The following is a 27,335-nucleotide window of genomic DNA, read 5'->3' as shown; positions in this document are numbered from 1 at the left end:
TACCATTATGTGGAAGCGCATCTCACAGAGCTGTACGGTCTTGGGAAGGAAGATTGGCCAGTGGCAAAATGCACAGCGAAAGATAACAAGTGCCAGGGGAGATATAGAAAAGGGCTTTGAGAGTTTGTTGAGCCAGAAAGGGATGTGTAAGTGTGAAGCATGTAGTATTTGAGCTGGACCTCAAATGGAGAAGAGTTGGGTATGTGGAGACAGAGAGATGGTCAGGAGAGGTTGGGAGAGTATTCCTGGATGAGGACTAGGTCGAAAAAAAGAGCTGGGCAGAAAGAACACAGGGCGCACTTAAGCAGCTCTTGCAGTGTGGACGGCTGGTGGGGAGTAATGTGATGCATGGTCGGGAAGGTCCTTTGTGGCTGGACTGGTCCACTCTTAGGAAGGACTTCCTGTCTCCTTTGATATTCACCCCAGGCATATGCTACATGTTGTAGCTGCTACTTACTTTTTTAATGTCCTTTTTTCCCCTAAGACTTTTTTTTTTTTGATGCGGACCATTTTTAAAGTCTTTTAATCTGTTACCATATTGCTTCTATTTTATGTTTTGGTTTTCTGGCTGCAAGGCCTGTGGGATCTTGGTTCCTTTACCAGGGATTGAACCTGCATCCCCTGTGGTGGAACGCAAGGTCTTAACCACTGTACCACTAGGGAAGTCCCTTTTAATGTACTTTAATGGAAGTAGATCTGTTTTTTTTTTCCTCTTGGCAAAGACTGTCTATTTGCATTTGGACCCAGTGGTAAGGTGAATTTCCCTGAGGGCTTCCCTGGTGACTCAGATGGCAAGAATCTGCCTGCAATGCGGGAGGCCTGGATTTGATTCCTGGTTTGGAAAGATCCCCTGGAGAAGGGAACAGCTACCCACTCCAGTATCCTGGCCTGGAGAATTCCATGGACTGTAGAGTCCATGGGGTTGCAAAGAGTCAGACACAACTGAGCAACTTTGACTTACTTATCCGGTGGTAACGTGGTGTAAGCAAAAATGGGATACTTACTATAAGGAATCAGGGAGTCTTACGGATATAAGAGGGGCTCTCAGGAGGGGTTTGGAACTAAGAATTAGAGGTCCTCTAGTTCTTCCAGCTTCTCTGTGCACCTGAGGAAGAGATGGATGAGTCAGGGGCCATTCCTGTCACATTGGCTGTGGTCAGGGTACAAAGTCATGTTGTTCATAGTTGTCTAGCAAGGCTTAGCGTCATCCCCGCCCGCTTTCTCCGCCTCAGCCTTGCTGTAATTTAGCATTTCAGGAGGAGCTTTGGGTTGGTACTTGGACCAGGAGGTTGAATCCTAGCCCTGCCACTTACTACTCAGCATTCTCAATGACTTCTAGGCTCTGTTTCCTCGTCTGTAAGTTGAAGCGAATATTACCTACTTCAGTAAACAGTATTAATACTTCAGAGGGTGGTAACTGTGTTCTGTTGTGCACTTTGAGGTTAAAGACCTCTCTTGGTTCAACTTGTGACTCTGTGTCATTAGCTTTGACCTTTGGCAAGTCAGTCAGGATCCTGAGCCCGTTTTTTCCATCTACAAATGCAGACAATAGCTGCTCACCTCACAGGCCTTTTGAGGCTCAAATGGCCATGTAAAACTGCTTTTTGACTGTAATATATTCACATACATGTGAAGCAGAAGAAATTGAATACTTTTAGGGAGTCTGTTTCCTTGTGAAATTATTCTTTAATAGTCTAGTGTATTTCAGTGGTAACTTGACAGATCTTTCTCAAAATATCCTGTAGTGTTGGATTGTTAATTGATTAATGATGCTGTGAGCAGTGGTCCAAGTATTTTCAGCTTTCCCTTTCAATCTCATCTTCCACTTCAGGCTTCTCAACCTTATTTATAATTTAAAATTTGCTTTCACATTCAGAAAAAAAAATAATGTTTGTAGAGAATTTAAACAAATGTAAAGAAATCTGAAACCTGTCCCCCTGGAATAACCATTTTTCTCTTTTTAATTCACACAAGTAATTCATGCTCATGAAATACTGATAAATTAGTAATGACATAGAATTAAACCAGCAAGCCAGAAAAGAATCCTCTGAAATGCCACCACCTGGGGTAATTACTACCTTAAATATAGTCCTTGCCCCGGTCCTTTTGACAGTAATGCTTTTCTTGCATACTTTCTAAGGAATGTTTTGATGTGTAAGTTGTCATGAAGAGGTGATTCATCTAAGGAAAGAGAGTTATGCTTTTTCTTTTCAAGGAAATGGCAACCCACCAGTGTTCTTGCCTGGAAAATCCCAAGGACGGGGGAGCCTGGTGGGCTGCTGTCTATTGGGTCACACAGAGTCAGACACGACTGAAGCGACTTAGAAGCAGCAGCTTTTTCTTTTCTTCTTTCTTTTTCATTTTTTAAAATATTTTTTCCTTAAGTGATAATATGAGTGAAAGCCACCTTGTCTAGTTCTGTGAGAAAATAGCATTTCTTCCCTGACTCAGAGGCCAAAGTTATATTTTTTGGAGAGCTACGAAGAATGAGTGATTTATCTGGACAGTTTTATTTCTCAAGGATAATGATATGTTTTCAGAATTATCCGTGACTAATGGTAGATAACACTGAAATGAAGCCCTTAAACTTTTCCTGGGTTATTTCTTTCTTGAGGGTTAGGAGGAAGGAAGATCCTTTCTGTCCCTTTAGCTGGAGAAATTGAAGATAGGTGAATAATAAGAATCAAAGAATTATTCAATGAAAAGTGAATGAATATATTTATTCTTAGTAGGTTTTTTTTCCCCTACATGAATATAATAGCTGATATAAGCTAAACTGAAAATTGTTTATTTGGGGATTTAAGAATCTCTGTTTCTGTTATGTTCCCCTCTATACTAAGTGTTTTTTAGAGGCTTTTTTAGGTTTGCAGCAAGACTGACAGGGAGGCACAGAGGTTTCCCATATGCCTCGCCCTGCCCGCCAGATGGCACATCTCTCACCAGGGATGGAGCCACACTGACACATTGTAACTACCCCTCTTCTGAAGTCCACACCCTGGTTGGCTCTCGGTGCTGTGTCCTCAGTGGGTTTGGACAGATGTATAATGATACATATCCATCATTGTAATATCGCAGAGTATTTTCACTGCTCTACAATCCTCTGTGCTTGTCATATTCATCCCTCCTCCCCTCTTCCTCCCTGGCAACTGCTGGTCTTTTTCTGTCTCCTTTTGCAGAACATCATATAGTTAGAATCATAGCATGTAGTGTTTTCAGATCGTCTTCTTTCACATAGTAATATGCCTTTAAGGTTCTTCCATGTCTCTTCATTGTTTGACAGCTCATTTTTGTTGAGTGTTGAGTAATATTTCATTGTCTGTGTGTACCAGTTTATTCATTCACTTGCTGAAGGACCTCTTGGTTGCTTCCAAGCGTTGGCAGTAAGGCTGAACGAATAAAGCTGCTGTAAACGTCCGTGTGCAGGTTTCTCTGTGGACATGTGTTTTCAGCTCCTTTAGGTAAACGCCAAGGACGGCACTTGGCGGATTGTGTGGTAAGAGCGTTTAGTTTCCCAATGGCCGTGTCAGTTTCGTTTCTAACAGTAAATGTTCTTGTTTTTGTTCTCCCATATTCTTTTAAGGTTCCTTTCAAGTTTTAAATTTCTTTATCCTTGAAACATGGATTCTTTAAAAAAAATTTTCTCTGTATGTTATTTTTCCTGAAAGAAATATATTTTTACTGAAGAATATTTGAAAAGTACATGAAAATACAAAGAAAAATTACTGATATATTTTCTTTTTATATAGTATCATAAAACAGTTATTATGGTATGTATGTATATTCTTTTTTAACATAATGAAATATTTCAAGTATGAAGAAAAATATACTGAATAATCTTAGAAACAGTTATGTCCCCACTCATCTTTGTCAGATCTGTACATTTTTTGCTGTTCACTTCAGGTCTTTTATTTTTTAATAAGACTAAACATTACTGATAAGATTCAGACTCCCTATGTTACCCTATACAAATTTTCCTTTTTTCCTCTCCTCTCCCCTTCCCTTCTCTTTCACCTAGGGCTTGTCTTTCCTGTGCAGTGTATATCATAAGCAATACACACACACACACACACACTGAAAAACTTGACATGAGTGGAATTATAATGTACATATCCTGCAACTTCGGAGAAGGCGATGGCACCCTACTCCAGTACTCTTGCCTGGAAAATCCCATGGATGGAGGAGCCTGGTAGGCTGCAGTCTATGGGGTCGCGAAGAGTCAGACACGACTGAGCGACTTTACTTTCACTTTTCACTTTCTTGCATTGGAGAAGGAAATGGCAACCCACTCCAGTGTTCTTGCCTGGAGAATCCCAGGGACGCAGGAGCCTGGTGGGCTGCCGTCTACGGGGTCTCACAGAGTTGGACACAACTGAAGCAGCAGCAGCAGCAGCATCCTGCAACTTGCTTCCTTTGTTTGATCTTAGTTTTTAAGATATTGTTACGTTGGTCCATGTGACATGTGACTCTTGCGTATTTTCATTGTTATATGAGCCTGCCACATTTGCTTTATCCATTTTCCCGGTAACTGACATTTAGATCTTTTCTGCTCTTTCTTTCATTTACTAACCCCGTGGCAATGAACAGTTTCTTTCTTTTTTTAAAGTTTTTATTTATTCACTTATTTTTGGCTGTGCTGGGTCTTTGTTGCTTTGCACAGGCTTTCTCTAGTTGTGGCAGGCGGGGGATTGTCTTTTGTTGCGGTGCGCCGGCTTCTCGTTGTAGAACATGGGCTCCAGGCACGCAGGCTTCAGTCGTTGAGGTGCATGGGCTTAATTGCCCTGCAGCACGTGAAGCCTTCCTGCACCAGGGATCCAACCCACGTCACGTGGCCTGCGTTGGCAGGTGGATTCTTATCCACTGTGACACCAGTGAAGGCCCGAAGCAGTTTCTTACAGCTGTCCTTGTGCTTGTCTCTCCCCGGGAGTTTTTCTCCAGGACAGTGATACAGAAGTTGTTTTCTGAGGACTGAGGAATTATGTCTTGCAAATAGGGCACTTGTGGCAGAATGTAAATCAACTCTCACTGTTATTTTATTTAACATTTCTTATGCTGGTGAGACTTTCCCACTGAAGGAAGAAGGGTTACTTCTCTCTTAGAGGGCTGGTGGACTAGTTTGACTAGACTGCTCTAGAGTATATTCCCCTGGAGTAGAGTTGCCAGGTTGAACGGATGTGCCTGTTGAGCTACAGTGGAGACTGCTTAACTAGAGACTTGTTGCTTGGAGATTGTATTGGTGTACACCGCTTGAACAGTAAGCCTCAGTTCCTCTTGGTTGGTTTCCAGTTCTTGCCAACATTTGAAGATTTTTTCTAACGTGAAGTGAAAGTCGATCAGTCGTGTCCAACTCTTTGCAACCCCATGGACTGTACAGTCTTTGGAATTCTCCAGGCCAGAATCCTGGGGTGGGTAGCCTTTCCCTTCTCCAGGGGATCTTCTCTACCCAGGGATCAAACCCAGGTTTCCCGCATTGAAGGCAGATTCTTTACCAGCTGAGCTACAAGGGAAGCCCATTTTTCTAATGTAAAAGGTGCGAAATTGTATCTCATTATTGTGTTAGGTTTGCGTATTCCTGATCAGTGTGATTGAGGATCTTTTTCTGTGTTGTTAAGTATATGACTCTCATCTCTGAATTGCCTGCTTATGTCCTTTGTCCATTTAAAAAGTTTGAATTAATTTGCTTTTCCTTGATTTGTAGGAGTTTTTAAAGTATGTTCTTTGCTCAAGTTCTTTTCATTTAAAAACATTGTAGCTATTTATAGCTTATTCTTTTACTTTATGGTGTGTTTTATGGTATTTTAAAATCTTAACCTATTAGCCTTTTGTGTTTTGTATTTGAACTTTAGCATTCCCTTTTCAGTTTTCTCTTAAAAGCTTTACAATCTTGCTTCTTACACTTGTGTCATTTATTTACCTGCATGGAATTTTAAATTTTTTTGTTTTTAATACAGGCAAGCAAATTTTTTCCAGTTCTTCCTGACTAGTCCATTTTTTCTTTCCTTAGTTCTCATGACCTCATACTCAGTTTTCTTCCTGTTTTTGTGTGCTGCCTGTCCTTCCCTTTCTCAGACTCTCCTTCCATCCTTAAATGCTCTTGTCTTGAGCAGTCCGTCTCAGGCCTTTTGTTGTTGTTTTCTCCTGCAGATACCATACATGTGTGCTAAGCATGAGTACCAGCCTCACCTCTTTCTTCTCTACTCTGTACCCATGCCCACCAAGCTCTGGCACACAGTAGGGTTTCGATTCATGCTGGAATGAGTGTGAGTGAACGAGTGACCTCGACAGGGAGTCTGCTTCACAGGGTGAAAGAAGCAGGGTGCTGGGCCTGGGAGGAGGGGAGAATCTGGAGGAGCAGGCAGGAGGAGGCCCATTATAGGTTGACACGTTTGGACTTAGCTTCTTATTCATAGTAATGAGCTTTCTCTGGTGTTGTTTTCTGACCTTTGAATTTGTACCTTTTCCCATTGTCACAGATACCACCTGAATCTGGCAAATTCTTATGCCCTTCTGGTGATTCTCTCAAACAGGGCTCCTTGTAGAAGGTGCAGTGTACAGGGATCCTGCCCTATAAAACGCAGCTCATCACAGTAGACAGTTGCATGGGTGGTGGTGTTCAGTTGCTCAGTCATGTCTGACTCTGTGACCCCCATGGACTGCAGCATGCCAGGCTTCCCTGTCCTTCACTATCTCCTGGAGTTTGATCAAACTCGTGTCCATCGAGTTGGTGATGCCATCCAACCAGCTCATCCTCTGTTCCCCCCTTCTCCTCATAGGTAGGCAAAGGTTTTTAGACTGAACGTCAGAAGACCCCGTTCTAGTTCATACATGGCTGTAATTACCTTTGTGATGTTAGGTGACCTTAAAATTCATGGTGCTTTTGAGTGTTCAACAGTGTTTCAGTCCTCTCTAAGTCGAGTAGAAACCTTTCTTTGTGCGAGTTTCAAAACAAATTTTTCTTCTTGACTTGGGCAGTAGTTACATAGGTGTTTATAATAATTCATTAAATTACACTTAAATCTTGCACACATTTCTAAATGTTTTATTTCACAATGAAGGAGATTTTAAAAACCCACAAAAGACAAGGCTTCTTTACATCCCTCATGAGCCAAAAAAAATTCAAGTTGGATTAAAGACTTGGAAATAGAAAGGAAAATTGTAAGAGCTAGAAGAAAACACAGATAAGTGTGTGTGTGTTGGGGTTGCCAGGACCACCCCAGGCTCCATGACTTACTGGGATTCACAGGACTACGCACTTACTTGTACTCATGGCTAATATTTATTACCATGAAAGGATAAAAAGCAGCAGTCTGGAGGAAGCCAGGTGCATGCTTCTGAGAGTCCTCTCCCAGTTGAGGCACGTGGGACATGAGTAATTCTTCAGCAGTGAGTTAGGAACTCACACAAGTTAAGACAGCACGTGTGAAGTGTTGTCCGCAGGGGAGGTTCATTAGAGACTCATTACTGAAGGCTTTTATTTGGTGCTCTTCACATTGGCACCTTCTGCCTAACACGTTGCAAAATTCCAGATTCTCAGGAGGAAAGCATGTGGGGAGCATACCGCATACTGTTTGCACAAACGGTTCAGACACAGCCAGTCGCTCTTCATCAGCCCTGGCTGTAGTGGGAACCCTCCTGAATCCAAGCTTTCCCGTGGCAGCCAAGGACTGGCCTTGACTGACAAAACCCCGTAAGGAGAGCAGTGTCAGGCCCGCTGTGTTAACTCTTTCCTGTAGAATATAGTATTTTTATAATCTTAGGGTTAAAAAGGTATTTCTAAGCATGGCTAGAAACTCAGAAGCCATAAAATGAAGGAATGGTACATTGATATTTGAAAAACTTAGATACAATAAGAAAAAAGTCACTAGGCATACTGGGAAAAAAGCATTTTAATTTATGGGGGAACAGGCAGAAATGTTTTCAATATTATATAGAAGCTTTTAGAACTTAGCAGGTCAAAAGAATAAGATAATTCACTGAAGAAGATATTTCAAATGACCAATAAATATTTAAAAAGATACTTTACCTCAGTAGTAAAATATATATGAAACAATAGTGTGGTTCTTTCTCATCTATCATATTCAACTAAGATGGATTACTTACAATCTTGGTAAGATTGATTAGATTACTCAGTATAGACAGGAATACAGGGAAATTGGTATTTACGTGTACTGCTAGTGGTATGCTATGCTATGCTAAGTCACTTCAGTCGTGTCCGACTCTGTGCGACCCCATAAACGGCAGCCCACCAGGCTCCCCCGTCCCTGGGATTCTCCAGGCAAGAACACTGGTGTGGGTTGCCAATTCCTTCTCCAGTACATGAAAGTGAAAAGTGAAAGTGAAGTTGCTCAGTCGTGGCCAACTCCTAGTGACCCCATGGACTGCAGCCTACCAGGCTCCTCCGTCCATGGGATTTTCCAGGCAAAAGTACTGGAGTAGGGTGCCATTGCCTTCTCTGGCTAGTGGTATAAAGGATCATAACCTTTTGAAGGGCATTTTTCAAAACTCTCTTCAACTTGACACTCCTACACTTTGCCTTAGTAGTCCCCTTTCTAGGGTTTTAGCTTACAGAAACCCATCCAAGTGCACAGATACACAGGGATAAAGATGGTCTTTGGAGCATTGCTTGTGGTTCTGTAATCTGGTAATAGCACACATAGCTGAATAAAATCATTCTTCCTCTAAAGTTGCTATTATCAATTAGATCTTTACTTAGTGTCGAGTGACTGAACTGGACTGATGGAAAGATACTTAAAATTTTATACATATCTCAAGTTTTTTTTTTTTTTTTAGTGTAACTCTTGATATTAAAACCTGACCTGAATGGATGTGAGGTTCTTTATAATTGACTATCCCACATAGTAAGACATATCCATATGTCTTGCTGCAGAAATCTGAATGTATCTAATTATATGAACTGCCCTAGAAAACACAATGTGCTTAGGGTTATTTGAAATACAAAGCATATACACTTTATTTTAATTAAAAAAATCTGAAAAGTCCTGAGACGTGCATTACTCCGTATGTTTGTGTTAATTAAAAGGAAAAAAAAGGCAGATTGTAAAATGGTATATGTTATATTCCAGTTTTTACGTTAAAATAATGTTAGTGTATGAACAGGAAAAAACAATAGTTCAGAAGATATTCCCCACATTGAACAGTGATGATCTGAGGGTATGGTGATGTCTTTAATGTACTCGTAAGTGAAATTAAGTCCGTATGGGTTTGAATAAGAGGAATAACATCACCGTTGATGAAACTTGCTCTTGCCTCTAGAATAATGTCTGTCATACCCCAGATGCTTTGGTGATGACCTGGAGGATCTCAATTCAAGGGTGAACTTGAACGTTAGATTCCTCTTGAATTTTCAGAATGTGTGGTTACACTTCTTGTTTCTGAATAGGCGCGTCTGGGGTGAGAAGCCCGCGGACTGTCACTTTCACGGGGCTCGGTGTCCAGGGTTGAGGTTCAGGTTCTCCTCCTCTTGTGCCTCTGACAACAGGATTCAGCCACCATCCTGTTGCCAAATGTTTCCCCCTTTTTTGTTGACTTTGTAGGCTGGAAAGGTCAGTGGCCGATTATATCTGCATTTTTATTTACATTTCTTTTCATAAAGTTGAACACAATTGATGATGGTTTGTTGAAAGTGCCGCTGTTACTCAGAATGATGCAGCAGTGTGACACTGACCTTCCCAAAGGGTGTGGAGGCATTGCCTGTTCCCTAAGGGTGCTCGACTTCTCTGACAAGGACCCCCATGTGATGTCTGATGCCCTCTCTTTCCATTCCCACATTCCCATCCGCAATTTTACTATGTTGGGATGTTATCTTTTCCTTTCTAGTGAGGGACAAAGTGTTCAGTGCTCTGCTGGGCATACAGGAGCAGCACTCAGATGATTGTATGAAAAATGGAAGGGACCAGGTGTCACTTGATTTTTTTTTTTTTTTTTTTAAGCCTTTGGCACAGGTTCTGCAGATCAATTTCTTATGAGGAATCTAGCCCTGTCTTCTTCCACCAAACAATTTTAAGTTTCTGTAGCTAAAATCTGTAGTTTCCACTGCCTGAGATCTCTGAGGCGCTGAGGCAGGGCGGAGACGCCTTATCTCTAACTTCCACAGATACTGTGGATTGAATCCATTGTTCTTAAAAGCTACTTTTACAGCAGTGTTTCAACTGCTAGCAAATCGAAGCCTTTGGTCTGCTAATCTCAGAGTCAGCATGCGCGCCTCCCCTCCATTCCTTCCTTTACTATTTTAAAAGCTGAACTTGAGACTTTATTTGGATTTCACCAGTTTTTCCACTAATGTCCTCTTTCTGTTCTGGGATCCAGTCCAGTTTGCCACACTGCATTTAGCTGTCACGTCTCCCCAGACTCCTCTGGTCTGTGACAGTTTCTTAGTCTTTCTGTTCCACGATCTTGAAAATCTTGGGCAGTACTGGCCATGTATCCTGTAAGATGTATTTTGACTTGGTGTTGGTTTGTTTGTGTTACCCCATGTCTAGATGGAGGTCGTGAGTTTTCGGAAGGAATACCCCAGAGGTGAAATGCCCTTCTTGTCACATTTGGGAGCCTGATACCCTCCATGGCATCACCTGGTTAAAACAGTGTTTATCCAGTTGTACCACTGTGAAGTTAACGTCTTCCTCATTCTCTCTTCTATTCTTTGGAAGCAAGTCGCTAAATCTGGTCTACCCTACAGGGGTGATGGATAGAGGCAGGAATTAAGGTCTATCTCCTGTAGGGGAAAGTATCTACACATATATTCATTGAAATTCTGTAAGAAAGACTTGTCTCTTTTCCTCCATGCATTTAACCATTCAATCATTTATTTATATCACTGGGTCATGTAGATTTCTTTTATACTTTGGGTTAGAATCCAATACTGTGTTATTAGTTCCTCAATTTGTTCCAGCCTTGACTGTGATGGAGCTCTTTCAGGGTGGTTCTTGCATCCTTTTGACTCCTTCCAGGCCCCCTTTCCTATCTGGCCCCCTTTCTTTTCTGCAGGATGCTTCAGGTCCACCTGGTTTTTTCCTCACCCTGGCCCTAGAGTCAGGCTCCTTTGCCTGGAGAGTGTTTTTAAAGACTAAGATCTGGGTACTGGGTGTGCTTGTTGCTACTCGATTGTGCCAGGTTGTCATTGCCTCTAGGCTCCCCATGGAGATACATATCTACATATCTATATTTATGTATCTATATCTTTATGTGTATGTGCATGCATATATATATATAAGTCTTTCTCTGAAAATTATTATGGAAATTTCAAGTATACACTAAAGCACAAACTCTCAGTAGCTGTCCCATAGCTTATACAGTTATCAACTAATGACCAATCTTGGTGTCATTTATATGGCTTCTCCCTGTAGCTCACCCCAGCATCCCCAATTATTTATTTATTTTAAAATGAGGACTTGAATGAAGCCATGATGATTTGTATTTATTTTTACTTTTTGAAATGATTATATGTATTTAAGGTGTTCAGCATGATAATTTGATATACATATACATAAAGAAATGAATAGTTCAGTCAAGCCAATTAAAATATCTGTCTCACAGTCGCCTTCTTTTTTTGGTGAGGTGAGCATCTGAAATTCACCCTTTGAGCAGATTTCCAGCACATCCTTGATTATTTGGTGTAAATCTAAGTTGCTTTGTTATTTCATTTGTAGATATTTCAGTCTTTATCTCTGGAAGGAAAGAACTCTTTTAAATTTTTAAAATTTTTAAATAACTCTTAAAGTTGAGGTATAGTAGATTCAGTAGAAAGTATGAAAATATAGAGCTTGTGACTTTTTATAATATATATCTTTGTAATCACCACTCAGAATGTGAGATGCAGGACATTTTCAGCCCCTTAGAAGGCTCCCTAATCACTACTGATCATTTTTATAAGAACCTCTAAAAAAATAAACATAACCACAATACAATGATAACATCTAAAAAATGAACACTAATTAACAAAAGTCAAATATCCAGTCATTTGCCATTGGTAAATTCCCCTTTCCCCTCTCCCCTCCCCTGCAGTGTACTGACTGAACAGATGTAAACTTTGAGTGTATTAGTTATTTATCCTGTAGTTTATCACAGACTGGGTTTTGCTGAAAGCATCCCTATGATGTTAAGATGTTTCTCAGTGGCTTTCTTGGTGGAAATTTATCTTTCACAGTCTGGTTGGCTAATTCTAGTAGTAGTGGGCAGTGATTCTGTCTTTGCAGAAATTTCATTAGTAAGATGGTTTCACCAAAGATCTATTACCCCTGGTATCTGATTAAAGTTCTCCTCCCTGGCTCTCTTATCTAGAAGATTTCTTAAAAACTTTTGTATCTTTTCTGGTATCCATATCCTCTAGAAACACTGAATAGTTTTGTTAAGTAGGAGAGAAATTTAGCCTTGTTTTCTTCCCTTCTAGAGTTTAAATGACCAGGACAGTTCTAAGACAATATAATTAGCTAGTAAACTTTTTTAGTGTTGTTTCACAACGGGGCCAAAATCATCCATATCCAGGGCTAGCTATGGTTAAAGTTCTGACTAAAGGATCTGCATATAGAAAAAAGGATTAAGCAAGAAAAGTGATTAGTCTCAGTCCTGTATGATTTGCTAAGTTTTCCTTTTTTCTTTTTATGTTATAGATCAGCTTGAACGAGTCTTTTTACGACTTGGACATGCTGAAACAGATGAGCAGTTACAGAATATCATATCTAAATTCCTTCCTCCTGTTTTGCTCAAGCTGTCCAGCACCCAAGAAGGCGTGCGCAAAAAGGTAAGCATGCTGGGACTGTTGTGGGGAGTTAAATGGGGGAGTACATGGGTGTATTTTATGAAGTGGGTTTTCTGTTCCCATTATTGAAATCTAGCTTCATGAACCCAGTTAAGGCCTTTGACAAATGGACAGTAAGTCCATAACCTCCTTCCATGGTTTCAGAGTACCTTTTGAATGCTTAGTACAGCTACTTTTAGCTCCAGCTGTAAACTTGGCATCAGTGCTAGATGATAATAGTTGACATAATTGTTCTGGAATGTATGGAGGCCTGATCTAAAATCCATGCTCTTGAGTCCAGTATGAAAAGTGGTGGTTGTTCAGTTGCTAAGTTGTGTCCAACTCTGTGACCACGTGAACTGCAACATGCTAGCCTCCTCTGTTCTTCACTATCTCCTGGAGTTTGTTCAAATTCATGTCCGTTGAGTTGGTGATGTCTCTAACCATCTTATCCTCTGCTGCCCCCGCTTCTCCTTTTGCCTTCAGTCTTTCCCAGTATCAGGGTCTTTTCCAGTGAGTCAGCTCTTTGCATCAGGGGTGCAAAAATCTTCTTTAATCATTGGCTATGAATATGAGCTTAATTTAAAGGGATTACTGAGGCACCAGGGATTCCCTGGAGAAGGGAATGGCAACCCACTCCAGTATTCTTGCCTGGAGAATCCCATGGACAGAGGATTCAGGTGGGCTACAGTCCATGGGGTCACAAAGAGTCAGACATAACTGAGCAGCTAAGCATGACAATGAATATGAACTTAATTTAAGGTAAGCAAAAGAGATGTTTTTAAAAGCAAGGCAGTCTTGCATAGCTCCTGTTTTAGGATTTTTGTAAAGAACTATACTAAAAGTTGCATAACCGTGACATCAAGATGTTCTTTTTTAACCTAATGTTCTACAGGGAACATTTGGACTCTTCAGTTTAAAATAGTTCATTAGTCTTCCCGTGTATTTATACTAGACTTTCGGGTTTTTGAGCTATCATCAGATTTCATCCCTTGGGCCACTCTAATTGATTGGCAATGACCTTCCTGGAGGTCTGCCCTGAGAGGGATTTTGAGGCCTGGTTTGAATTCAGTGGAGAAATAGTATCTTTCAGAATGTCTGTTATGTTTACAGGAAGGAATAGGACATTCTTGTCATACATTAATATTTGACATGCCTGTTGTTAATGACTGCTTTGCTGAGATAGATATGTGTTTATGTCATTTTCCTATTTAAAACTCTGCTATGGCCTTTTCTTACCCTCAGAATAGCAAGGAATAAAAGGCCTTCATGCGTTGGTTTCTGTTTCTTTATTTAGTCTCATCATTCATTTGGCAAATATTTGCTGAGTACCTTTTATATGCCAGATGTTAGGAATACCTCGGTGAAGGAAAGAAACGTCTAGTTAGGGAGACCATTATTAAACCATCAGGCAAATAGTATCGAGTTAAAATTGCAGTCAGTGCTAAGATGGAGAAGGATCCGATGAAAGAATGTATTTGGGGACTTGATTTAAGTTAAATGTAGGGTGTAAGGGAGGCCTCTGTGATGTGTAGGAAACAGCCAGGCAGAGAAATGGGAGACCAGTAAGGGCAGAGAAGGCCCTGTGCAGAGATTTTGAGCTGGAACTGAGTGTAAGGCCGGCAGGGAGCTGAAGAGGGCCACAGTGCCGCACCCAGCGCGTCAGAGGAAGGGGGATGGGAGGTCAGCGTGGGGAGTCCGTGGCAGTTTGCCAAGGGTGTTGGTGACAGTGACACCATCACTCTGGCTGTGGCGTGGACAGAGACTTGCAGTGGAGACCGGGAGAGGAAATAGGAGGAAGTTTTGCATTAGTGTAAGTTTCTAGGCTGAGTGTTTTCAGTAAGGTTTTTTTTTTTTTTTTAACTTATTAGGATTTTTGCATTTCCTTGTGTTTTTATCTTTTATGGAAAATCATTTATCTCTAACCATCTATACATTTGGTTGTATATTATTCACCTCTATCATACTATTTCTCTTAATATTCTGTAACCATTCAAGTGGAGAAATTCCATTCTTGTTTCTACTTTTTTTGTTACTACCAAACTTTTTTTTTTTTTTAAGGCTAGAGAACACCTTTTAAAAAGAATTTGCATTCTTTTTAAAAAATGTACATGTTTATTTATTTGACTGCATCACATCTTTGTTGGCATCGTGCAGGATCCTTCGTTGTGGCGCACAGACCCTTTCGTTGTGGCGCGCAGGCTCAGTGCCGCGGCAGGCTGTCTCTCGTTGTGGTACCCGAGCCTAGTTGCTCTGTGGGATGCGGGATCTTCGTTCCCCAACCAGGAATTGAACCCTTGTCCTCTGCATTGTAGGGCAGATTTTTAACTAAGGACTACCAGGAGAGTCTCAAATTCTTCTGTTTGTATTCTAATTATTCCTTTTTTTGTTTTCCTTTAGTATATTTTTCTCACATAAGATTTCAGTTTATATAGTAATGATAAAGGTTATTATGTGCCAGGAAAAGTGCTAATAACTTAAATCCTCACAAGATTACGTGAGGTATAAATATAATTTTCATTTTATAGACGAAATTGAGACTTGGATGATTGTCATTTGTTTAAGGTCAGAGTTAAAAAAAAAAAGAAACAGAACCAAAAACAGGTTTAGCTGAGGATTTCTTTTTGATTACTGTTTTGGTTGTACTCCTTGGGCTTCCCTGGTAGCTAAGCTGGTAAAGAATTTGTGTGCAATGCAGGAGACCCCAGTTCGATTCCTGGGTACAGAAGATCCCCTGGAGATGGGAATAGGCTACCCACTCCAGTTTTCTTGGGCTTCCCTTGTGGCTCAGATGATAAAGACTCCATCTGCCTGCTTTGCGGGAGATCTGGGTTTGATCCCTGGGTTGGGAAGATCCCCTGGAGAAGGGAAAGACTACCTACTCCAGTATTCTGGCCTGGAGAATTTCATGACCAGAGTAGCCTGACTGGCTGTAGCATGGGTCGCAAGAGTCAGACACAACTGAGCGACTTTCACTTTCACTTATACTCCATTGTTATACTGAGGGGCAGTATTAGGTTATTTTAATTTTGACTTAATAATTATAAGAATATTGTTTTTAGTTTCAAAATTTTGTAAAATTTGCATGGTTTTATTGCATTGTGATTGGAAACCACAGTGAGCAAATGCTCTAATCTTTTAAAGTATATAATTTCTGATGTTCATAAAAACTATTCATAAAATTGAGAAAAATAGTTCCTTTGTGTGGAATATGGGAGCTCCGTGTGTGGAGAGGCCACTCAACACTGTGCTCTCATTTCTCAAGAAGCCTGTCTTCTGGTCCTGTTGTAAACTGATAGTGAATTATAGTCTCCTACTACTGTTGTAAATATTCTGATTTTCTTTTTAATAATTTCACCTGGATGCCTTTTGGTGCACAAATTGAAGATCTTGTCTTTTTTAGTAATTTATAATATGTTACATACTTTTCTTATCTTTTAAATCCCACTTAAGATTTTTTTTTAACCCCAATATCTCTCATCTGAGATTAGTATTGTAACCAGTGTTTTCCTTCCATGTAGGTTTGATTGGTGAATCTTTGGCTCAGCTAACCAGTTTAACTTTATTTACTTTGGCTGCATCTCTTCATCAGTATAATTGACATGTCACTTTCTTTCTTGTTTTTTTTTTGAGGTTTGGATTGAGGGCATTTTACGTCGGTTACTCTGGTTATTCACCTCGTTGATCCGTTCTCAGTCTCTCCATCCCTCCCTCTTCTCCTTCCTCACCGTCTCATCCTGCCACACATTTCCTGTGTAGGCCTTTGATCACCTGTATTCTGTTTGAATATAATGATTAATCAAGCCAATCTATCCACCTTCTTAACATTTCAGTCATTATTTGTATCTGAGTAAACAAAATGTTTTACTCAGTTACCAGCAAATACATTATTTTATCTTGATCAGATTTCTTCCCTCTCCCTCTACCCTTCTCTTCCTTACTTCTTTAGAAAGCACTGAGGATCTGGTGAGCTGTTTTGTGGTTGGATTCTGTCTGAAACTTTGAATCACTTAACTATTGTTAGAATTCCAGGCAATATCTAAGCAATATCCGCCTTTTTTCTTCAGTTTACTTTTTACATTTGTTCTCTTATTGTTTCCCCACTCCTCACTGTGTATTCTCCAAGATATTTGTCAATAAAAATGTGTATGTTAAAGATCTTTTCCAAAGAAGGCATAGCTTCTTCTTTGTTTTTTAAGCTGTAGAATTCAGGAAAAAATATTTCATTTTTATATTTCATTGTGTAGCATGTCAGGTTTTAGAAACTTGCTAATTTGAAAAAGAACCTTTGGAGCTTTTTCCCTAGAAGTTTGCCTTTGATTTTCTTCTCATATTCCAAATAATGCTGATTTTGATCTATTGGTGAATTTTTCTAACCTTTTTACAAAAAGCTTGAAGGAAATATGTGAACATGTATTTACTTTGAGTGATGAGTAGTACAGGTGAGTTTTTGAAAACAACTTTGAATCCTGTGGAATATTATGCAGCTATTAACAAAGAATGAGTAAGGTCGAAATTAAGAAGCTTATATATTTTTAACTGGAAACAAAGTGGACTCTATGCTGATGTTAATGATATGTAGCTCATTTTTATAAAAAGTAAAGATGTAAAATCTAAAGATGTAAATATGTTTGTAGAAGTTTATGTGACTGCAGAGAGAGATGTGAGGAAGAACACTAGACTGTTAACACTGGTGTCTTTGAGTGGCTGTGAATGGGCTAGGGAATAGGGATGATTACAGCTTTTTTCGATTTATTGTAATAAATGGGTTTTTCTATTATAATTTTAAAAAGCTGCAAAATAGAATAAAGTATACTGTGAACTTTGTTTTATATTATAAAATACCGATTTTATTTGCTTTTTTTTCATATCATTTCTGTTGATAAAGAGGTTTTGCTGTTAAGTGAGTGTGAAAACTTCTGGCCTAAGGGAAAAGAGATTTAAGAGCTGAGATACCTGTTTACATTCTAAGCAGTGTGCTAGACTCTGACATATCTTTTCATTTAATCCTCACAATGGCCTGTGAAGTGTTATCATTTGATTTCTGCGAATGAGGAAAAGTGGTTCTGAAAAAGATAATAATGCAAAGCATTAAGTGCCTATGTGATCATTGTCTCTCAGTTCATTACAACTTACTTAACGGCTCTGCAGGGTATAGATGCTCATGTTTTTCACATTTTATTGAGGAAAAAGCTGAGGCTCAGGGAAGCTAAATAATTAGCTTTGTGGCACATGGGATTTTATACCTGAGAGATGATCCCAAACTAAGTAATTTCTGCCAGGCTTTGCCTCCACTTGATGGCAAACATGTTCATTCTTTCTCTTACGTATGAAAGTGAATCAGTACATGAAGGGTCAGTGAATGAAAGTTGGGGGTGAGAGAATGACTGAGAGCAGTAACATAATTTGCCTGCATGTTGTTTTGACTCCGGGCTTCCCTAGTGGCTCAGCTGGTAAAGAATCTGCCTTCAGTGAGAGAGACCTGGGTTTTGATCCCTGGGTTGGGAAGATCCGCTGGAGAAGGAAAAGGCTACCCACTCCAGTATTGTGACCTGGAGAATTCCATGCACTGTATAGTCCATGGAGTTGCAAACAGTCAGAGACGACTGAGCGACTTTCACTTTAACACCAGGTGGTGGAGGCTTGATGTATGTTTCCCTTTTATTTGTTTTGAAGTATTAGATACTTGGTCAGATTTTTAATTATTTTGAAATATGGCTATTTGGTCAGACTTCATGATTTGTACAGTCCTATGCTAATACTAATAGCTTTTGCAAATAGAACCGATATAATAATTAGACTTTTGATTATTATGTAATTGTTAATAAAGGATATTTGTCACAAATCTAGAATTCAGTTATAAACATTAGACCTCTTTTTTAATCATAAAAATAAGACTCATATAAAAGCAGAGTATTTTTTAGTAAAAAGCTTGTGTGTAAATAGTTTCAGCATGGAAAGTTTTATCATCAATAAAACTAGGAGTTGGTTCCCGACCAGGGATTGGATTTGGGCCATCTCAGTGAAAACTCCTAGTGAATTCCCCAGCAGGGAATTCACAGAGAAATAAGTTTTAGATTTCTACTGTCATATCATTAGAGTACATTTCCAGTTTTAAGGAAAATGAGATATGTTACGTAGAATTCTAGTTTACATAAAATTAAAATTAGAACTGACCACTGCTGGTGGGAGTGTCAATTAGTATAACCACTTTGGAAAACTGTTTGGAAATATTCTAAGGTTTATCATATGTATACTTCATGACCAGGCATTTCCAGTCCTGGGTTTATATACAATAAAAATGTATATACGTGTGCACCAAAAGACATAACTAAGAATGTTGATAGTAATTATTCCTAATGGTCCAAACTGGAAATAATCTAATATATATCATGATGGAGGAGAATGGATAAATTCTTGTTTTCTTCCTAATAGAGCAGTGAAAGTCAGCCATTACTGTGAGCAACAACATGGATGAATATCAGATATAATACAGAATGAAAACACATGAGTTCATCCTGTTTTGTGTATATTAATTTAAATCTGGTATTAGAAGTCAGGAAGAGGCATTAGTGAGTTGGGTGCAGGAACTTTGTACTTCTGGTGTTGCAAAAATGTGTTTCCAAAATTGTGAAAATTTATTAAGCCATACACATTCTTAACTTTGCTCTTCAGCTATATGTTATACTTCCATTAAAAAGTTTACTAATGAACAAATGAATTTAAATAAATGAGTAATAAGAACTGATAGAGATAAAATATTATACACCCATGGCTAATAATTCTGGAGGTTTACTGACAGAGGTTAACTGTTGTTGATTTTGGCTGGGGTAAGGACTGGTTCAGTGGATTTCCTGATTTTTATGAGTTTATAAAGGGTTCCAGGTGGTAGATAATCAAATTTGGAAAGTAAATCAATATTTAAGGTGATAATATTGCTAGAAGAAAATTAATTGACTTAAAATTTTAAAACTGTGATAAACAAGAGAGTGTGTAATTCTGGACACTGCTGTTTATCTCCATCAGTGATGATTTTCCGTCAGGTCCTTATAGGAATCAGCCTTGCTTAGATTGTCTGAGGAGGGCTGTTTCCTTTGGCCTGTCTCCTTCTGATTTTTTTCCGTGTCATCCAGCTGAATCACAAATCTGGATGGGCAGGAGGTTGGGTGAGGTAAGCATGGTAATGTAGAATTCTCGGTCTTTGCAAAGTACCAGGGTCCTGAGAGTGTCTCAGTGACAGACACTTTAGATGCATTGAGCTCAACTGTCAGTGTGTCTGATTAGGTTAAAAATACGGATCCTGGAGTCAGATCTTGACGATGCCACTTGCTGTCGCAGTCAACTTCAGCAAGTTACTTCACTTCCTGAGCCTCTGCTTCTTCCTGGGTCAAATGGGAGTGAAAACAGCGCCTCTCCCGGTTGTTTTGAGAATCAGATGAGACAGGACTGCAAACTGCTGTTCTGCATGGAAACTTCTTGATAAATGTCAGCTGTTTTATGATTATTATTATCATATAATAATATGATAATTGTTTAACGAATATTATTAGATTTGTTATTCTTAAAATGCGCTATTTCATGATTGCTGTAAATAACTGAACCTTCGCTGTGAACATCCCTATAAGCTCTCCTTAATACTTGCTTTGAAGCTAGAGCTCAAATTTCAGAAATGATGGAGAATAGTGTAAGCCGTGTCCTCTGGAATAGTCTCACTTTAAATTCTTGAGTCTTTAGTTAAGGCTTTCTAAAAATCTTATATCTCAGTGCTCCTTTCCTAGTTAGATAAAGTGGTGTTATCCCACTTTATAGTTAAGACTGGGGTCGTTTGACATGAGCCTTTGTAGCTTCCTTTCTTGCTGTGAGAATCGTTGCTTGTTGACCTCGGTTTCTGCCATCTTTTCCCACTTAAGGGAGAGGAAGCTTGGTATTACTTACTTTAAACTCTTGAATAGAATCAGATGATCTTCAGAATAAAGCAAAAACTTCTCATAATTTTACCCAAATCCTTTTATAATCTAAGCCCCACTTTTATCTCTTACGAGTCGGACACGACTGAGCAACTGAGCTGAACTGAACTGAACTGATTCTATGTTTCAGTCAGATGCAGTGCACCATGTTCGTTTAGACCTCTTAAACCTACTTATAACTGATCTTCTGCTTGGAATTTCATCTGCTCTTTAGGACTTTGTTTCCTGTCACTTTCTCCTTGAAGTCCTTCTTGATCTTGGCAGACAAGTTTTCTTCTTGAAACTCACAGTACCTTGAATGTTTCTCTTTCTGTAGTACTCTTAGTTAGTCTATAGGGGCTGCTATAACAGTATGCTGCTACTGCTGCTAAGTCGCTTCAGTCGTGTCCGACTCTGTGCAACCCCATAGACGGCAGCCCGCCAGGCTCCCCTGTCCCTGGTATTCTCCAGGCAAGAACTCTGGAGTGGGTTGCCATTTCCTTCTCCAATGCATGAAAGTGAAAAGTGAAAGTGAAGTCGCTCAGTTGTGTCCGACCCTCAGCGACCCCATGGACTGCAGCCTTCCAGGCTCCTCCATCCATGGGATTTTCCAGGCAAGAGTACTGGAGTGGGGTGCCATTGCCTTCTCCGGCTATAACAGTATACCACAGACTATATGACGTCAGTTCAGTTCAGTTGCTCAGTCATGTCTGACTCTTTGCAACCCCATGAATTGCAGCACTCCAGGCCTCTCTGTCCATCACCAACTCCATAAATAGCATTTATTTCTGAGAGTTTTGGAGGCTGGAAGTCCATGATCAGAGTGCCAGCATGGTCAGGTTCTTCATCAGGAACTTTTCATGGTTTACACAGGGCTATCTTCTTGCTTTATCCTCAAATGACAGAGAAAGGGAGAACTCTTGATATCTTCATCCCCTTACAAGGGCATCCATCCCTTACATGTGAACTCTAGCCTCATTACCTCATCCAAACCTAATTGCCTCCAGATCACAGTGGGGATTAGGGCTTTGCTGTACGAATTTTGGGAGACACAGATATTCAGTCTGTAGCATGGCGTGTTGCAGTCATTTGCGCACCATCTTCTGGGGGACTGTGCCTCAGTATAGGCCTCTGTGGAATCTCAACTTGAATTAACTTGGAGGACATTGTGAAATACATGGCCTGGTAAAATTCTGGTGTGTGGATTCTTGGGGATAGCATTTTGGAACAAGATTCCAATATTCTATACTCCCTTTCTGGGATGCCAAATTTACATCCTTTACAAGAAAAAAGTAAAATAGGTAATACTTGAGAAGTGAATTTGTTTTTAAAATATGATCAAGAATTTCAGTTCCTGCCGTCCTCTATTGTAGGTAATGGAACTGTTGGTCCATCTGAATAAGCGCATAAAAAGCCGCCCCAAGATACAGCTCCCAGTAGAGACACTCTTGGTTCAGTACCAGGACCCTGCTGCAGTCTCCTTTGTCACAGTGAGTATTGTCTTGGACTATTTTCTGACTTGCAGTAAGTTTTCTTTCATAATGTTTAGTAGATGTTATCAGTATATTGGCCAGCCTAGAATTTCATCTTAGACTGTTTCTAAATAAAACAGGAGATGTTTTTCTTCAAATGGACACACTGTTTCTCCATTGAGTGTTGACCTGGAGGAAATGGTAGGAGGAGGTTAATGCATGGCCGTTTTACACAGGGTGAATGTTGGTGTAGTGATGCGTCAGGTATGTTGCTGTATAAAAGAATCATTGATTCTTAGTAAAAGGTTATGAGACATTGGTATAAATAGAAAGAGAAGGGTTATGTAGCATAGAATAAGTAAAGGATGACAGAAGAAGAAAAAAAGGTAAAAAGACAGGAAGAGATAGGAAGGCTGAAATAAAAACAATATATTTGATATATATTATATATTTAGAAAGATACTCTTTTTAAAAGTGGAGTAAACTGGGGCTGGTAAGAAATATTCCTATTAAATGTTCTCCTCATGAAAATGAAATGTAAAAAATATTGATGCTATGTAATGGCAAATGATGTTCTTTTCCTGGTCCTTGTGGTTGTAGCATTGAGGCAGAATTCTATTGGGTCTTATCTAACATCTGGATTCCAAACCTTTGAAGCCACCCGCTGGCCCAGGCTATCTTGTCTGTTCCTGCTGTTGGTATACAGCTCCATTATACATGTGTCTTCCTGTAAGCAAATAGGAACAGTGTGTGCCAGTACAACTGCCAAATAGGATGTCTTTAATGGAATGATTTTACGAAGTCTGTTCTAAAGTCCTTCAGAAAAGCAAATTTCTATCCTGTGTGTAAATCTGGATATGCATTTATGGGTTTGCTTAAAATGAGGCATTCACATGGTTTGTAGTGATGCTCGCACACTGACCGCACACAGCTTCCCCTCGCTTCATCATCCATCAGTCAGATGTTGGAGTGAGGAACCACAGTGCCACAATGTACTGAGGTTATTTTAGTAATTGACCAGCTGGGAAATGACAGCCTGGAACCTAACATGGGCCTCCTCTTAGCTTGAAAGGATTAATGTAACAAACTGGGAGATCTGATACTGGTGTGTAGTATGTCAGTTTAGGTAGGTCAAAGGATTACTTTTTTCTTTTCAGTCAAAAGTAACTGCACATGTGAGTACCTAATTCCCCACCCCCATACCTGCCCCCCACCCAGATTTATTGAAACATAGAATTGACAAATAGAATTGTATATGTTTAAGGCATATAGCAGAATAATTTGATGTATGTTTAAATGCGCTAGACTAGGTCTTGCTCCCTCCTGTGAAGCCCATCTTAAAGTAAGTATTTTGAGTAAGTGGGGCTGGAGTTCTTCCTGAGACAGATTGGTTGGCCAGGCTGTAATAGGTGATAAGCAAGAGGAAGGAGGATTCAGTTTCTTGATTATAAGATAACTACCTAGGCTATCAACCATACGTTTTTGTTGAAATCCTTGAATACTTCTTTTATACTAACTTGCCTTTCTCTCATTGCATCAGAATTTTACTATAATTTATGTTAAGATGGGCTATCCTCGGCTACCGGTGGAGAAACAGTGTGAGCTGGCCCCTACGCTTCTTACTGCCATGGAAGGAAAGCCTCAGCCCCAGCAGGACAGGTATGCTGTCCCCGGTTACCTGGTTCCCCACCTCTGAGAGTCAGTGCTGCCGTTCAAAAACAGATCCACACGTCTGGTTTCACCTGGCCAAATGCAAAGGCTTAATTAAGTCGAACTCTTTCAGCCAACATTGCTGTGTTACCTCAACATGACTGTTTGGTTAATTTTGTAAATTATAAAATATCTTGTGAGCATATGGGAAACTGTGCAGAACAATTAACATTTTTTTCAATCTAAATGCATTTTCAGTTTGGTCAGTTATTTTGAAGCAACTGATTTTCTTGATTGCAAAAATTAGAGCTTGTGATTGCAAAAATTAGAGTTCTAATATGCTTTTCATCAAACCTTTCTGTCTTGGAGGATATAAAGTTTCAGAGCAGTTTTCTTAAGAAACTGATTACGCGTTTGTATTCACGTGGGAATTGACGAGATGAAGAGGTTTAGACTATGCTCCTTCGTTTCTCGGTGTAGCCCAGAAGTTCTGTATCCTAGCCTTGTTGTGGTGAGAAACACGAAGAGCAGCTGTGGAGGAAAGAGTTAAATCATGTTTTCAGTTCGCTTTTTAGAGCATAAACATTTTTAAAAGATCTTCATGCTCACATTTACAAGTAAAAAAAATTTTTTCTCTGGGGAGCGTGTGGTAGGGTCCCTTTAATGTCTGTGTGCACGCGTGTAACAGGAGAACAGGGTGCAGAGAGCCGTGTTCTTGTGGTAGCTGGTGCAAAAAAGTCTTCCTACAAGTAAAATTAATAGACATTGTAAGCACTAGTTTGAAATTGTTTTCCTAGCAACAGGTATAGTGAAAGAAGGAATTACTGAAGCTGTGTTACTTAAATTCACACAGTGGAAATTTAATACTATATTCCAAATATTGACGTGATTCATGTTTAATTTCTTTAGCTTTTGAATGACTTTATTTTTAATTAAACGTGAAAAGGGGAAAAAAAAAAGATTGACAGGACATGTTGTCAGTTGAACTTTACCTAAGGTTTCATATTAAATCTCTTGTAATAGATACTAACATTGAGCTCATATTATATACATTTTTCTCAGGTGTTTTTGTGATGAGTCACGTTGGCTAAAATGTCACTTATCACTCAATATACTGAGCTTTCAATAAGAAAGAAATAAGAATGAAATCTAGGCCAGTCCCTAGACTTTGTAAATGAGTAGTTTTGAAGATGAATGGTCCTTGCTACGATTGCCATTTTTTGTCAAGTGATTTTTTTGTTGTTGTTATTTTGTCTGTTATTTGCATGTATAAAAAACCCTTATTTTTAAATAGTTGCAATAAATGTAATTGTTTTTTCAGCTTAATGCATCTTTTAATACCAACCCTTTTTCACATGAAATACCCTGTTGAATCATCAAAATCAGCTTCTCCGTTTAATCTTGCTGAGAAACCAAAGACTGTGCAGCTGCTTTTGGACTTCATGCTGGACGTCCTTTTAATGCCTTACGGGTAAGTACACCAAAGCAAAACGGAACAAGGGATCTTGTTCTTGACTGCTTTTACTGTGTGGCGTCCAGTACTCTTTTCAGTGATTCAACTTTCAGGTGAAAATGTGTTTGTCTCAGGTTTGCTTTGGTGCAGCCCTGATCTCTCCTAAACTCCAGCCCCACTGCTTACTGATCTTAACAGCCTGGAGCTGCTTTTGTGCTTTCAGACTTGACCCATCCAAGCTGAAATCAATCTTTCCCAGTAAACGTAGTTTCTCTCCTTTAATTGCATCAGTGCTGTGATGATTCTCTTAGCCATGTAGGCATACAATTAGAAGTTGCTCCAGCTTTCTCCTCCTGGTTGCCTCACTGTCAGTCCCATAAAGTTCCCTACCACTGCCTCCATGTGCCCTGGAGTCATTCCCACTGCTACCCTCTAGTTCAGGCTCTTTTAACCTCTCTCCTCGTTTCTCACCAGCTTCTCTTCTTCAGTACTGTCTACTCTGCTGCAGAGTTTCCTGATTTTTCAAATGCAGATCTTACCAGGTTACACCTTAAAATCCTTGGGCTGTTATTTTCCAGTCATTACACGCACTTGTTTTAAGAGCATACAGTTCCCTCTGCTTAGAATGCTTCCCCATCACAAAAGAAAGGAAGAAGGAAAGAAAGAAAACAGCAAGAAACGACAGCTAAAAAAATCACTTTGAAAAGCCTCACAAAGGAGCTTAGACGTCGGCTCTGTCGTCTCTGACGTAAACCCCCTGCCCTAGGCACAGGACACTCTCCTTGTCCGCATAACACTGAGCACCGTCCGTAGTGCCTCTTGGTGTTTCGGTGCGGTGACGTGTCCCTCTCTCCTACTAGATTGGGAGCTCTTTGAAGTCAGGAGCTGTTTGCTCCGCCTCAGGCTCCTGGTGCCCACATAGTGCCCGCGTTGTGATTTGCTTCTAGCCTGCTCATTTTTTAGGTTGTCCTGCTGCCAGAGATATTTTTCTAAAATACTGCTTTCGTTGTGCTTCTTCGGTAATCTGCACCATGAGCGTGGCATGTTGGGCTCCCCATCGTCTATCCCTCCCTCAGCCACAGGAGAGTTGACGCTGTTCACTTTCTCTCCTCTCCCATTTGTTCTCCTCCTACTCTTCTGATTTGGCAGTTTTATTTTCTGGACCTTCCATTACCTCTGTAATGTGTGTGCTCGGTTGCGTATGACTCTTTGTGACCCCATGGACCGGAGCCTGCCAGGCTCTTCAGTCCTTGGAATTTTACAGGCAGGAATACTGGAGCAGGTGGCCATTTCCTCTCCAAGGAATCTTCCCGGCCCAGGGATCAAACCCACATCTCTTGTGTCTCCTGCAGTTTCTTTGTCATCTGATAACATCCTGTGCTGTTGAGTGTGTTGTGTTGTTATTTTCTCAGCTTGCTCCAGTCGGTAGACAGTCTTACACCTCCTGTTGTTCCTCTGTCTGGTGTCTGGGATGGTAGTCTGTACGATATTAGCTGTTCAGTAATTGATTGGTTTACTTCCTGTGTACTGTCAGTCTTGCGGTAACTTAAGAAATAAATGAAAATCTCCTTTTACAGTTGTTAAATCAGGAGGCAGCCAGAATTGGCAGGTGATGATGGCTTTGGTAATTTAACTTGGAAGTCCAGATTTAACTTAGGCACACAATGTACCCAAGCCAGTGGTCCCTCATGTTTTCCTTCCCAGTGAGAATTTGCATTGTTTATATATAAATATTAAAGTGGTCCTTCAACAAGTTTTTAAAAAATTAGATGAATTTAGGAGTGAAATGAATATGATATATAGTAATGTGGAATAGTTTACTGTGCTGTTAGGCTCCTAGTGTTTAATTTTTACTATAATGGATATTTTAATATCAAATCTGGGAATTTGTCAGCTTAGAATTTTAGATTTCAGAGGGACTTGAATCATTATTTATATCAAAGTTTTCATTTTGTAGATGAGAAATGCTTAATTGGTTTAAATGTTTAACCAGTTTAATTGGTTCAAAATGAATTTACCAGAAATCTTATTTTTAATCTGTAGAAGCTAAAAATGAAATAGGA

General features: G+C 39.8%; 1 protein-coding gene across 5 annotated transcripts in view; it reads left to right on the top strand.

Annotated features, from left to right (window-relative positions):
* Nucleotides 1-27,335, top strand: part of ECPAS (Ecm29 proteasome adaptor and scaffold) — a 110,192-nt gene that overhangs the window by 13,206 nt on the left and 69,651 nt on the right. For 4 of the 5 annotated variants that reach the window (XR_003512387.1, XM_027550503.1, XM_027550501.1 and 1 more), the window contains 4 exons: nucleotides 12,624-12,754; nucleotides 22,071-22,187; nucleotides 23,710-23,828; nucleotides 25,141-25,290. Coding sequence is in view for 4 of the 5 variants with exons in the window: in XM_027550503.1 (XP_027406304.1) it covers nucleotides 12,624-12,754; nucleotides 22,071-22,187; nucleotides 23,710-23,828; nucleotides 25,141-25,290 (517 nt within the window). In the remaining variant the exon portion in view is untranslated. The remainder of the gene's footprint in view (nucleotides 1-12,623; nucleotides 12,755-22,070; nucleotides 22,188-23,709; nucleotides 23,829-25,140; nucleotides 25,291-27,335) is intronic. The other variant, XM_027550504.1, reaches the window with a different exon arrangement.

The sequence above is a fragment of the Bos indicus x Bos taurus genome, chromosome 8 (assembly GCF_003369695.1).
Source record: "Bos indicus x Bos taurus breed Angus x Brahman F1 hybrid chromosome 8, Bos_hybrid_MaternalHap_v2.0, whole genome shotgun sequence".
Taxonomy (NCBI): Eukaryota; Metazoa; Chordata; class Mammalia; order Artiodactyla; family Bovidae; genus Bos; species Bos indicus x Bos taurus.
This window is presented reverse-complemented; position numbering and strand designations above follow the sequence as displayed.